This window comes from Chinchilla lanigera, unplaced genomic scaffold (assembly GCF_000276665.1).
Source record: "Chinchilla lanigera isolate Chin_1 unplaced genomic scaffold, ChiLan1.0 scaffold00016, whole genome shotgun sequence".
Taxonomy (NCBI): Eukaryota; Metazoa; Chordata; class Mammalia; order Rodentia; family Chinchillidae; genus Chinchilla; species Chinchilla lanigera.
The window spans coordinates 13,513,327-13,527,921 of NW_004955417.1; the positions used below are offsets into that span (position 1 = coordinate 13,513,327).

The 14,595-nt window shown below is 38.3% G+C and overlaps 1 protein-coding gene across 1 annotated transcript in view; it reads left to right on the forward strand.

Annotated features, from left to right (window-relative positions):
* The window catches only part of Mtdh (metadherin), a gene marked incomplete in the record, with an annotated part of 61,309 nt that overhangs the window by 33,929 nt on the left and 12,785 nt on the right, over positions 1–14,595 (forward strand). Inside the window, 2 exon segments of the mRNA XM_013512772.1 lie at positions 5,756–5,854; positions 12,658–12,782. Of these exon segments, the coding sequence (XP_013368226.1) occupies positions 5,756–5,854; positions 12,658–12,782 (224 nt within the window).

Below are 14,595 nucleotides of genomic sequence, written 5' to 3' on the forward strand. Positions count from 1 at the left end.
ATACTTTATCACATTTGATTAGCAATGTAGCTAACTAGTATAATTATATATTCTTAATGGTGCATTGATACATGCGTGAGCAGACTTTCGATTAATTCAGTACTATTGAGTCTGAATAAAAATGCCTATTTATAATTAAATTTTCTCCCAATTCTGTGTCTTTTTTTTTTTTTTTTTTTTTTTTTTTTTGTTTTTGAGACAGGGTCTTTCTTTGTAGTTCAGGCTGTCTTTGAACTTATGGCACTTGTCCTGCCTCAGCCTCCTGTGTTGGGATTTAGTTGTGTGCCACCATGCCTGGCCCTTCCGCATTTTAATAATAAAGACCAGTTTTTGAGAAGCTTATTTCTACTAGAGTTACTAAGTGTAAAACAACAGAATTTTCATTGTGTGGGTATGTGTCATAGAAAAGATATCCATGTTGAGTATGGAAAACTGCAAAAAGGAGAAAATCCACTGTTACCCACCACCCCAGTAACAATGACTGGTTTGTTTATTGTTTTTTGTTTTCTTTATGGTCTTTTTCCCCTGTGTGTGGTTTTTGTTTTTGATATAATTCAGATTAAATATGCATTTTTATTTTTCTCTTGCAACCCAACCCCTCAACATTAGAGCCCACATTTTCCTTGCTCTTTGGAAGTGTTTTTATTTAATGGCCCTCTGATGTATTGTATAGCAGAGTTTACTTAACTGCTCCTATATTATGGAGGGATAATTTTTTCCCAAAATTTTAGATAATGTTACATTGAATATGTTTATTTCAAAGTATTTTAGTATCAGTTTCTTGAAGTGATTCAAGTTAAAGAGAATATGAATATTTATAAGACTATTACATGTTCTCAATGCATTTTCTAAGAGTCATTCTCGTACTCTCAGTGTTAGTATAAGTGCCCATTTATCATATACTTATCAAGGTGGGGGAAGTATATTTTTCTTTCTTTCCTTTTTGGTTTGTCTTTTTTTTTTTTTTTTGGTACTGGGAATCAAACTCAGGACCTTGTGCTTGCCAGGCAGGTGCTTGGGCCGTTGAGCTGTATCCTGGGCCTTTGTCTTTTCTAATTTGATAAGCAAAAATATATAAATTGTTGTCATTAGCTTTTTTATATCACTAATGATATTGAATATTTTTTCACAACTTTCTTGATCATTTCTCTTTTATGAATTATCTGTTCATGTTCTTTGCCATTTGTCAAATAGCTTCTTACTGTTTGATTTGTAATTAGAATTTCTTGTTCTGGGGGCTGGGGATTTAGCTCAGCGGCAAAGCGCCTGCCTGGCAAGCGCAAGGTCGTGAGTTCGGTTCCTGGTACCGGAGAAAAACCAAAAAAAAAAAAAAAAAAAAAAAAAAAAAAAAAAAGAATTTCTTGTTCTTTCAACATAGGTTTTTTTTTTTTTCCTGTTGTACATATGATAGGTAATTTTGAATAGTTTGTTTTAACTTAAGGAGCAGTAGGTACTGGGAAGCTTTTAGTTTGTAAGTAGAAAAAAATTTCTTTCTTTGCTGTTAGCTTTTTCCATCACTTTTTAAAAAGCTAGCACTTTCACAAAGAGTGCTCTACATTGTGTGCTAATATTGTTCTTAAGATTGCCCTCCTCTCCTTCCCCTGCCATCCAAAAAAAACCGTGTGAAAAAGACATTCTGTAAACTTACACCCTCAATTTCAACAGAAACGAAAGCACACATTTCTAAAAACATCATTTCATATTTAATAAAAGAAATGATCGAGTTCTATGAAGTAATGTTAGGAACTGTGACTCCTTTTGAGATACTTGTAATTTACTTGTAAGGGCTATGTAGCATTTCACAGGTAGTTAGGATATAGATTAAATGGTACTTGCTTAGTATTGCTACAGGTAAAATTAAGCAGATTAGAGTTCCTCCCTAGTCAGACCTTCGTTGAAATTAAGAGTGAACTCTTTCAAATTAGATTTGCAGTGGTTCATGAGAGGAGAAGGTGTGTCTGTTCACCTGGAGGTACATGTTCCCTTAAAATACAGTCACATGTCACATGACAGTTATAATTTCTAAATCTGCACTGTTAAACAAATTTCATCATAGCATATACTTAAACTGTGACAGCTGTGATGTTGCTGGACAGTTAAGCATTGTCTTATAAGACCACATATACATGTGATCTGCCAGTGACCAGTGTTCCATTTTGTAACACGTGACTCTCGTCAAATATAAGAAAGGGTCTTGAAAGCACTGAGAAGTTCTCATGGTATAATTGAGTGAGCATGGACTAGTTCAGACAGATCTATTAGGTATGAACAGAATAGCTGTTCCAGCCTTTATGGACATTGTTAGTTATTTTTAACCTATATGTGTGTCATGTTTAAGGAGTAGGGATTGGTTATAATCAGTGTCAAATACCAAGAGCAATGCCTGGCCTAAACCAGTTGCTTAGTTATAGGTAATAAGGCAGTGTGGTACTGTGGAAAAAGCACTTCGGAAATTAACCGCAGTTCCAGCCATGGCTCAGTGTTTTCTGCTTTGAAACTGTATAGAAGAGTTGGCATAGGGGATAGAATAGTGGTTGCTGTAAGGGACCAGCCACATAAGAGACATTCAGGAAATAGTAGCTATTGCTGCTATTACGTAATATTATTGATTCTAATTTCTAAGGTTATCTTTAAATATTGTTATCTTAGTTTTAAGTCTGTACTTATCTTTCAAGTGTCATTGCAAATTGAAGGTTCCAAGTGACGTTCTTTATTTTAACAGCTGCTTGGTCTAGTGTGGATAGGGGAATGAATACCTCTGAACAGAATTCTGCTTCTTTTGCATCTCTCACACTTAACTCTGCTGTTTCTGGTATGTGAAAACAGTCTTTCATTTAGTTAACAAAAAAAATTTCTGTTTAAATTAATTTTAGCACTTGTTATTTGAAAAACAATCAGCACCAAGTACTGCTATCAACATAAATAATCAGTACATAAAGTGCCAGAGACCTTTAAAGGGGACAAGGGAGGGGAAGACCTAAGTCCTTACGTGCACGTGGCTTAGTTTCTTCCCGCAGAGGAGTAAGGCAGACTCTGTGACCTGATGTCACTGACCATGCACTAGCGCAGAGATGAGTGCTGTGGACAGCCTTCCTTGCAGGTCAGGATCTCACTTCTCTGTGACTCGTGTACCCCTGCCAGACCTCAGGTTGCAGTTCGGCTTTTTATTTCTGTGTACTTGTATTCATCATGAATGTATAACTAAGGACCCCCAGATAATAGCTACTTTGAATATGTTGACTTAGAGTATACACTGTTAGTGCTGGGGCTGTAGCTCAGAGCACAAGTGCCCGCCTGGCAAGTGCAAATTAGTGAGTTCGATTCCTGGTACCAAAAAAAAAAAGTATACACTATTAGTTGGGTGTGGTGGCACATGCCTGTAATTCCATCCCTCAGGAGGTTAAAGCAGTAGGGTCACTGTGAGTTTGAGACCAGCCTGGGCTACATAAGTGAGTTCAAGGCCAGCCTGAACTGCACAGTGAGACCCTGTCTCAAAAATACATATACACATACATATGTACTATTGTTAATAAGGGCCAAAATGTATAATGGGCATTGTGAGATGGAAGAAAATGTTCAAGTGGGGAGGGGGATGGGGGGGCATGAGGGAAGAAGAAGGGAAAAGTAAAAAAAAAAGAATCAAAGCTTTTGTAAATGAGGTGGGGAGGAAGGGTTGAAGGGAGGGTAGAGGAATGAGGGGGACAAGTTACCCAGGTTCAAATTCTCTATGGTGAATGTGATCGTTGTGTATACCTAAAATGTACCGATAAAATCTGATTGAGGAAAAAAGAATATACACTGTTATTAAAGAACTATCAGTTCAGCATTGCTTAGATAAATGTAGAAGACACTAGTTTGCAGTGCTTGGTTCACGTTGGAATTGACAGGCTCATTTTACTAATTATGTCCCACAGTGTCTGGTGTTACTAGTCTAGAATAAGGGTTAGCACACTTTTTCTGAAAGGGCCAACTAGTAAATATTTTAGGCTTTGTGGACCATACTCTGTTGCAGCTACTCAAACCATGGTAACAGAAAAGCAGCTAGAAATAATGTATAAATACATAATTGTGTCTGGTTCCAAAATATTATTCTTTCGATTTTTTTTTTAAGGACAGGTTTATTTGACTTGCAGTGATTTCCCCTCCAACCCCAACCATTTAAAAATGTAAGAACTATTCTTGACTTATGGACCATACAAAAACAGGATGGTTGGATTTAGCTGCCAGGTCATGGTTTGCCCCTGGCCCCTTAGACCACATTTCCTTCTGTTTCATTGTTTTCCCCTTTCAGTGACTTTGTACAACACAGATGCTGTTCTCTTCATACACTGAGACACAGCAGCATGGCTACTAAAGTAGCAGTAAGGTGACAAAGGTGCTGGTAAGCAGCTGACATGCTTAAATACACGCTACTTTCATAAGGTGTTACATTTTACATAAATACGTGTAACTGGAATATGTATCAGGCAGTTGTCACATTAGTAGAATGCTAATAAGATCACCTGTAACCAAGTGGGAATTCATATGTTAGTGAGCACTCTGAGGGGAAGAACGAGTGTACATTCGTTAGTGCCAGGAGTCTTTTCCTCTTAACCATTTCAGTGGCTCTGAAGCTAGAATGAGTATCAAAGTCACCTGTCAACTTTGACACACATGGAAATTCCGATTCTGAAAGTTGAGGCTATATTTGTGCCTGATGGACAATCACTGCTTTCATTTATATTCTGAAATTAATATATGGCCATAGAGCAAGGAGTTTCAGACCTAGCTTCCCTAATATACCCCTCAAAACTACATGCAGGGGCTGGGGATTTAGCTCAGTGGCAAAAGCGCCTGCCTGGCAAGCGCAAAGTTGTAAGTTCGGTTCCCGGTACCGGAGAAAAACCAAAATAGTATTATTTCCTTTCTTGAAACAATGCACAAAGTAATGGCCTAAAAGAAAAGAGGAGCTATTCCAAAAAAAAAAAAAAAAAAAAAAACTACATGCAGACTTCTATGTAGAGTTCTGCACATTTGGCCACCATAGCATTCATCAGATTTCTAAAAGACCTACTCTTCTCCCACACCCTAAAAAAAGGCAAAACTTGGAAATATTCCTTTCCCTTCAGGGTTCCTGAACTTTCTGAACTTTTTTTTTTTTTCCTCCGGTACTGGGAACCAAACTCATGACCTTGCGCTTGCCAGGCAGGTGCTTTTGCCGCTGAGCTAAATCCCCAGCCCCCTTTCTGAACTTCTAACAGCTGTCTTATCTGTGTTGTCCAGCCCACCTCTCTGCATGATCATCAGTCTGTTTCTTTAACTTTCCTTGGCCAAGAAAGCTCTTGATAATTCAGACATTGTCTAGTTGTGTCTTTGAGGGTCGTAAGGATTGGGGCGTACCCTGCAACACCTAGAGTTAATAATGACCAGTGACCACGTTTTGTTTGTGCTTTACTACTTGTCATTAAGAAGGAAAACAAAACAACTTTATTTTGACTTGTTGAAATTGGTTAGATAACTAGTTTGAAGTATAAATTACAGAAGACAAAATCTAATAGACTGCTACTAGGGACAAAACATTTCTGATCAGTGAAGCAGAGCTACTGTCAGAGTTAATCTAAAATTACCCTCAATTCTTAATTCTTTATAATGTCTAAAATTTTTTCTCTTAGGAAAAATTAAAAAATTAAGTCTCCATATGCAAAGTATAGAACTATTGTTATGAAACATTAGGAAATTCCATTTTTAATTTTATTGCATTCGTTTTTCATTTAAGGGTCTACTGCTGAGCCAGTTTCTCAGTCTACCACTTCTGATTATCAGTGGGATGTTAGCCGTAATCAGCCCTATATCGATGATGAATGGTCTGGGTTAAGTATGTCCTTTTAAAAATTGTTCTTTTTTTTGGTTTTGGGTTTTTTTTTCCAGAATTTTCTTTCTAGTACCCTGAATTCATGCTATATGTTTTAATCCTAATTTCTCTCCTTTATAAAGATCATAGTAATATAATGTAATACCAGATGTACTACTTGAAATCTGATTATTGAATACCTATAGAATTAACTAAATTTTCATAATGATTGAACCAATGTTTAAACATGAAGTTTTCTTATAGTGCTGTAGTTTGTTTTTTTTTTTTTTTAACAAATGGTATGGTCTGGTTCTCGTACAAAAGAAGTAGAATAAACAGGAGTGGCTTTGGATTTGTGAAGGGTGCATGTTTTTGTGATAACAGAACAGGAGCATAGGAAAGGTTAAAAGCAAGAATCATTTTTAAAAAGGAAAGAAAAGAAATGCCTTTATGTTCAGAAGTGTTTCATGTAAAAATAAAATTATTTTGAGCCGACGTGGTGGCGCACGCCTGTAATCCCAGCTCTCGGGAGGTTGAGGCAGGAGGATCGCCACAAGTTTGAGGCCAATTTGCGCTACATAGTGAGTTCAAGGTCAGCCTGAACGGCACAGGGAGACCCTGTCTCACAAAAAAATATATATACATATATATCTTGAGACTTTGTAACTCCAAATTTCAGAATATAGTTCTTTGAATTTATATATCACATTCTTTTCTTTTCTTTTTTTAAGCATTTTTGTGCTACCCTGTGGTATTTTCGGTCTTTCTTTAAAAATAAAATAAAATAGGGGCTGGGGATTTAGCTCAGCGGCATAGCGCCTGCCTGGCAAACACGAGGTTGTGAGTCTGATTCCCAGTACCAGAAGAAAAAACAGAATAAAATAAGAAGAACAATTTTTAGGGGTCCTTGTATCGGTTTTTGTGTTTTTTTTTTGTTTTGTTTTGTTTTGTTTTTGTCTTTTTGAGACAGAGTCTTGCTATGCAGTTCAGGCCGGCCTTGAGCTCACTTTGTAGCCCAGGCTGGTCTTGAACTCACAACAATCCTCCTGCCTCAGCCTCCCGAGTGCTGGGATTACAGGCGTGCGCCACCACGCCCGGCCAGGGGTCCTTGTATCAGTTGGAAATAATTTAACTTTAAAAATATGTTATCTTGTGAAGTAATACTATATATATACATGTATATGTGTATATATATATAGTGCATTTTAAGCAAAAAAAAGTTTTATGGGGTTTCTTTTTTTGTTAATTGTTGTTGCTGTTGTGGTTGGTGGTGCTGGGAATTGAACCCCAGAACCTTTGCATTAAGCCATATCCCCCAGCCCTCTTTTTAAGACAGGGTCTGCTAAGTTACCCGTGCTGGGCTCAAACTTGGGATATTCCAGTTTGAGCCTCTCAAGAGTGCTGGGATTACATATATGAGTCATCACACCCAGTACACTTATTCTTTGATGTATGGAGCACCTATTGCAGTGCTTTATACACAAATGTTTGTAGTAGAAATAATAATAATAAAAGTAAGCACTAGACTATGTGCCTAGCACTGGTCTAAGTCTTGCATGTTATCAGTTGACTTAATACTTAAAACAATTCCCTATACTTTCACGATGCAGAAACTGAGGCAAAGTTGCTTAACTTTTCCCAATCCAGACAGCTAGTTAAATAGTGGAAAGTGCTATTCTGGCCTTGTTAGTCTGGCTCCAGGGTTCATGCTCTTTACCCACTACATGGTGTAGGTTTGGTGGTGCTGCTAATCACAAAGGTAAGCTTGCACCACAGTGGTTGACATAGTAATTACAGGTTAAGGGCAGTGATAATGTAAAGGTTGATGACGGAGGGCCATACTGTAAATTGCCCTCAATTGCTGTCTGAAAATTAGCCAGGTGGAGGTTAGAGACCTAGTGTAGAAGGTAGATCTGAGTTTTGGGGGATTGTTGGTTTTTTTTTTTTTTTTTTTTTGTCTTTTTGAGGCAGGGTCTCGCTATACAGTTCAGGCTGGCCTTGAATTCGCTTTGTAGCCCAGGCTGGTCTTGAACTCGCAATGATTCTCCTGCCTCAGCCTCCCGAGTGCTGGGATTACGGGTATGCACCACCACACCTGGCTTAGATCTGAGTTTTGATCCTGACTCCAAAATCCATTATCGCTTGGGCCTTGTCACTTATTTTGGAATCTAAATTAATTAAACTGTATAAGTTGGAACACATAAAGAATGGTCTGCTATATGCAAAGCAGAATTAAGGAGTGATTTCGGGAAGCAGCAGTAAGATATCTTGGGCTGCGTGAGTTTAGGTTGAGGAAAACTGAGCAAATAGGGCTCCAGGCTCTGCTGCTGGACAAAGTAGCTCATTTTTAGCTTATTGTATTAGATGCTTTAAATATTTAAAAACGTGATTGACGCTGAAGATTTTTAAAAACACAGAGTACAGAGCTCTGTACTTAAGTAGTATGTATCAGGAACACCATCTTCCTCAAGTTTGTCTCTGTTGGCAGTCTTAAACTCTACACTCATTTTCTCTTAATTTTGTCTTTCTTCTTGCCATTTTAGTGGGGCTGTTTTTTGATACTGAGTGGGTTTACTACTAATTTATAGGATTGTGCTTTTACTTTTGAGGTTAATCTACAAAGTATATTAAGTTGGCTTTAGATTTACAGTGTAGTTCAGTGTGGCTCAGGTATTCTCTGTGGTTTGCTAGTGCCAGTTTCTGACAGGAAGGCATTGAATTTGCCCAAGTTTTTGAATATAAGGTCAAGGTGCTATAGTACAGAAGGTAACATTTTCAAAAATGAGTGTTTAAAAAAGAAGTGAGTGTTGATCTGTTATTATCTTGACTATAAAAAAGTTAACATTATTATAACCCTTGTAAAAAGTAGGTGTTAAGACTTTATTTTCGTTGGCCCACAGGAATGAATGAATTCATTGCAACATAGTGAGATTAGGCCAAGAGCATCAGGTTTCAGGATAGATTACCTGAGTTTGAATCGTAGATTTCTTGCTTTTGGCCTTACACAAGTTGCATGATCATTCTCTGCCTCAGTTCCTCATCTGTTGAGATGATAGCTCCTCCCCCACAGAGTTGTGAAGGTGACATGAGTTCTACACATAAGCAGTGAACACATTACTGCGAGTAAGTCAGGGTCTGGTGCCTGTTGCTGTCTTTCTAGCGGCAGAATTAGTAACCTACTGAGTGGGTTGATCAGCAACCCACTTCAGTTGTGTAAACTGAAGAGTGTTTAACTGTGCATAAGCAGTTTGTTTTTCTTTAATGTATTAAGGTTGAATTAAGTTCTGACAGAAATAGCTGGCAACCAAATACAAGCTAGCAATGAGATGTTTACACCTAAAACATCAAACTACAAGCAAATTAAATGGAGAGACAGCTGGGTATGGTGGTGCACATTTGTAATCTCAGCATTTGTTTGTAATCCCAGCATTCAGGAGGCTGAGGCAGGAGGATCCTTGCAAGTCCGAGACCAGCCTGGGCTACAAAGTGAGCTCAAGGCCAGCCTGAACTGCACAGGGAGACCCTGTCTCAAAAAGAGAAAAATTTTTTTTTTAATTTTTCTTTTTTTTTTTTTTTTTAAATTGCGAAGGCCAGGCATATAGCCCAGCAGCACAAGCACCTGCCTGGCAAACACAAGGTCCTAAGTTCAATTCTCGGTACCCCCAAAAAAATTACTCATTGAAAAGTTTCCTGTTGACAATTTTTGGTTTAATTAATTGGTTTTTACTTTAAAGCAGTTTTACTTGATCCCAGTTTAAAAAAAAAATGTGATAGCAGTAAACAGAAAAGTCACTCTAAGACTTTGTAAAATCAGTACAGAGTTATACCAGTACTTAACGAGATTTTTGTACCTTACCACCACTTCCTACCATTTTATTTTATTCAAAAAATGGGTCATATGCTAGTATATTGTTTATTCAATTGCTTAAACTTTTTTTAACTTGATAGTTTTTTTTCTGACAAGAAGTCTTAGAGATATGGCTAGTTGTCAGCAATTTCATAAATCTGGGTTTCTTATCAATAAAGTTTTAAGCAAAACCCATGGCAGCTCTGACATCTGAATCTCCTTACCAGTATTGTTAATGAGTGCTTAATACAATTGGTTCCTGACACCTGCTAGATCTCTTTGTACTTTTAAAGATTATTGTACAGTCAATACATATTTAGTGTGTCTTATTGAGAGATTTGTCAGGATTGTGAGAAAGTTCTAATTACAGATTCCAAATAGCTCAGAAATGGCCTTGGTGTTGCTACAGCAGTTACCATTTATTGAGCACCTACTACATTGCTGTGAACTGCTTTATATCTACATATCTGTATAATCCTCCCAGCATTCATGAAGTTGAGATCTAGCCCAGTAAGGTTAAGAAATTTAGCTGGGCATGATGGTATACGCTTGTAATCCCCGCGCTCTGGGAGACTGAGGCAAGGCAAGAACATTACAAGTGTAAGCCCAGCCTGGGCAAGTTGGTTACTTAGCGAGACACTGTCTCAGTGGGGCAACCTACTCAGGCCCCTCTTCTGTCCCTCTCTTAGACAGAAGCTTGCTTTCCCTCAATAAATATATTCTGCTCTTAAAAAAAAAAAAGACACCTCAAAAATTTAAAAAGGTTTTGTTTTTTAGTTTTTTTGTCTTTTTGAGACAGGGTCTCACTAGGCAATTCAGGCTGGCCTTGAGCTCACTTTGTAGCCCAGGCTGGTCTGGAACTCTCAACGATCCTCCTGCCTCAGCCTCCCAAGTACTGGGATTACAGGCGTGTGTGTGCTACCACGCCCAGCTTAAAAAGGATTTGTGATGTAGCTCAGTGCAATGGCCCCAGGTTCAATCCCTGGTATACCCTCCCCACCAAAAAAAAGTAAAGAAATTTAACCAAAATCACATTGTTGCTAAGTGTAGGAGAAATATCCAGATATACATCTGGTGAACTGTAAGGCCCATGCTCTTATCTGTGTTAATACTATGTAATAGTAACTCCAAATACCTGCTCATGGTAGTGATTTAGAAATACAGGGAGTGGTTCCTTTTTTATAACTTACTTCACTCTAATCACTTGTTCTGTTTGTCCTCCACTAGACTATCAGTTTGTTTACCTGCAGTCTTTCCCTGTCCTCTACTTCCCCTTTCTTTCCTCTTCCCTCTATGGTTCAGTCCATCACTGTTCAAAATTGTCTGATATGCCTCCCTATTTCTATCCCTGAGCAGATAGACTCTGTGCAGGGAGGGATTCTGTTTTACTGACCTCAGTATTTCTAGAACCTGCCTAGCTTCAATTCTGGTGCATAGTAAGTGCTTAATAAGGGTTAAATAGGTGAAATTCCTGTAATTCCACTTTTAAGATACGTTTATTATTAATGTGTTATTTCCTTCTGTCTCTTCCTCACATATATTTGGGATCATGCTATGCAAACAGTTTTGTCTGATTTTCTTTTATGTAAGCATTTTCTCAGATTATTATATGGTCTTCTAGAAGCCTTCATGAAGATGTATTATGGTATCTTTCCCTAAATAAAAATAAGAAGAGTTCACCTGGAAAATGTAAGGGTAGCCATAATAATAAGAGTAAAACAAGATAAGTCTTTTCAGATACTATAATGTATTAATGTATAATGTAGTTATGTATGGCATTATCCTAAGAATAAATGAGTGGAATAGAGTAGAGTTTCAGAACTAAACGGATGTGTATATGAAAAAGTTTAACATTTGATAAAAGTAGTAATAGGTAGTAGTGGGAAATGGTTGGATTTTTGCAATTAAATAATGTTGGGACAGAGCTAGGCGTCATGGTGCACGTCTGTAATCCCAGCACTCGTGAGGTAGGAGGATAACTGTGAGTTTGAGGCCAGCCTGCACTACATAGTGAGACCCTGTCTCCAAAACACAAAAAAGACACACAAAAAAATTATTAAAACTATTGTTGTCAATAGAGTCCTATCTTACAAGAGCATATATGAGAGTGCATGATGCGTAGAAGACGGAAAAAGGAATTAACTTTGACAGCTCCATGTTTTCCAGGATACAGTCAAACAGTGTTTGCCCTTTTTAGGGTAAGTCAGTGATAGCTTCTTAAAGAAAGTAAAATTTTAGTGCCTCTTGGATGAAAGAAAGGGATTTGGAAATCAAATTAAATTGATTTTTGAGACAAAGGTATATAAAGCCCTGAAAGCAACTTATATGCTTTTGAAATAATCAGATGATAGGAACACTGAGTAATCTGGGAAATGCAAGAAGGTACATGTTAAGCATTAAAAGAAGTTACACATTCTCTCAGGGTCTGGTAAATTTGAAGAACCTAATCTTGGAAAGTTCATAAAGATGAGGAAAGGTAGTATAAAACAACAGATTTAGGAGTATAATTTTGGTACTGCTGTTACAGATTAATTCTGTATCAGAAAAAAAAATTAATTGTTAGGCCGGGCATGGTGGCGCACACCCGTAATCCCAGCACTCCAGAGACTAAGGCAGGATTATCGTTGCAAGTTCGAGGCCAGCCTGAACTGCATAGTAAAACCCATCTCAAAAAGACATACACACACAAAGATGGACAGTGAAAACAGTACAGAGTCAGGAGACTGAAAGGGAGAAAATGGAATTAAGTGGTTAGATACAGCACTGTTTTCTGGCGTGTCTTAAAACTCTATTTTAACCATAAGCCTGGCAGAATTTGGACAAAAGCTGTTACCATTGTGTTAGTCTAGCTCTTTTTAAATTGCTTGGGAGAAAGAAGAATAATGATTTGAAATTACAGTTTAAGTCCCCATAAGGAATAATTAGTTTTCATTCATGGTGGAAATGTTATATAACTAATTGATTCACACTTAAATTTTAGATGGCCTGTCTTCTGCTGACCCCAGCTCTGACTGGAATGCACCTGCAGAAGAGTGGGGGAATTGGGTAGACGAAGAAAGAGCTTCACTTCTAAAATCCCAAGAACCAGCTCCTGATGATCAGAAGGTAAGGCGTTAGTGGGTGTCCATTGTGAAAGAGTCTGAGGGAGAAGAGTCAGATCACAAAGGCTGAGACCACGAAGAGTGTCAGGAAGACCATAGCAGACGGCAGCATCAGAAGCAGCAGCTTGGTTAGTAACATTAGGACTGAAAAGCATCTCTGGATTTGCTTCTGTGTAATCGAGGCGGTTTCATTAGAAATCTCGGGTTGAGGGCTGGGGGAGTGGCTCTGTAGTACAGCATCTGCTCAGTATGCAGGACACCCTCAGTTCAGTCTCCAACAACAAAAGAGAAAAGACACAGAAGCCATATTTCAGGAATCTGAATGATACAGAGACAAAAGTAATAATAACAAATACTGTTTTTTTTTTAAAAAGTAAGTTTGGGGGCTGGGGATTTAGCTCAGCGGCAAAAGCGTTTGCCTGGCAAGCGCAAGGTCGTGAGTTCGGTTCCTGGTACCGGAGAAAAACTGAAAAACCAAAAAAAAAATAAATAAATAAAAAAAAAAGTAAGTTTGCACCGGGTGTAGTGGTGCACAGTTGTAATCCCAGCACTGGAGGCTGAGGTAGGAGGATTGCTACAGGTTTGAGGCCAGCCTGGGTGGGCTACATAGTGAGTTCAGAGGCAGCCTGAATTATACAGGAAGACCCTATCTCCAGACAACAACAAAAAAAGTTTGCATAGGAAAAGGGAAGAAGTAGTAGGTGACAGCCACATACGGTGCCAGGAAGGGTTATGTGGAGGGTGATTTTGTTGTTGTAGTCAATAGTAGGAGAGATTTTAGTTCAAGGCTGGCAGACTTGTTCGCAGGAGCTGTATAGTCTGACGCAGCCATAGGTAATATGGAAATGAGCTTTATAGAAAGCGGTGTTAAATGGAATAGTGTATCCATAGACAAAAAGGAACAGCACCTAGAATAAGTAAAACGTTAAACATACGTAGTAAGAATACATTGGACTAACAGGGTAATGTCCTGGGAGAGGCAGGCGACAGTGGAGAAACCATAGGCCCAAGTGAGTAGGTTGGCCTTTAATCCACTGTTTCGAACTTCTTTTGTGTCCATCCCGTCAATTTTTCTATAAATGTATGGGTATCCACTTAGAAAAACTTCATATGAGCGGTACGCTGTATCTTAGTAACTTGCTTGTCGGTAAGCATGATTTTGAGATTCTCTTCATACTGCTATTACTGTAGCAATGCCATACATCTTAGCTTTGGAGACTGGAGAAAGGGAGAGGCACTAATGGGCGAGAGGGAGAAGAGACTAAATCAGTGTAAAGGAGAACAGTAAACAGGCAATATGCAGGTTGAGGTAGGAAAAATGAGTTTCAGATTGGGCCCACAGGAGCTTTCTAGTACTCTGCCTTATCACAAGGAAATCATTCAAATATGGAGTCTACCCAAAAAAGGTACACACACTTCTGGAAGAGAAAAACAATAACTGTCTAGAAGCCAGCGACCACAACTTTGAGTACCTTTTGTAATTGCAGAGGCGGAAGGTAACTTACATTACCCTCATGATGTCTGAGTAAACTTAGTATTAAATTTTTTTTGTTTTTTTTTTCTGAGATGGAGTCTCACTGTGTAGTTTAGGCTGGCCTCAAACTCAGCAATCCTCCTGCTTCAGCAGGGATTGCAGGTGTGCACCACCACATCCAGCTAGTATTAAAATAAATAAATATATAGGGTTTTTTTTGTTTTGGTTTGGTTTTTTTGGTACCAGGAATCTAACTCAGGACCTTGTGCTTGCCAAGCAGGCGTTGTGCTGCTGAGCCATCTTCCTGTCCCCAATTTTTTTGTCTTTTTTTTTTTTTTTTTTT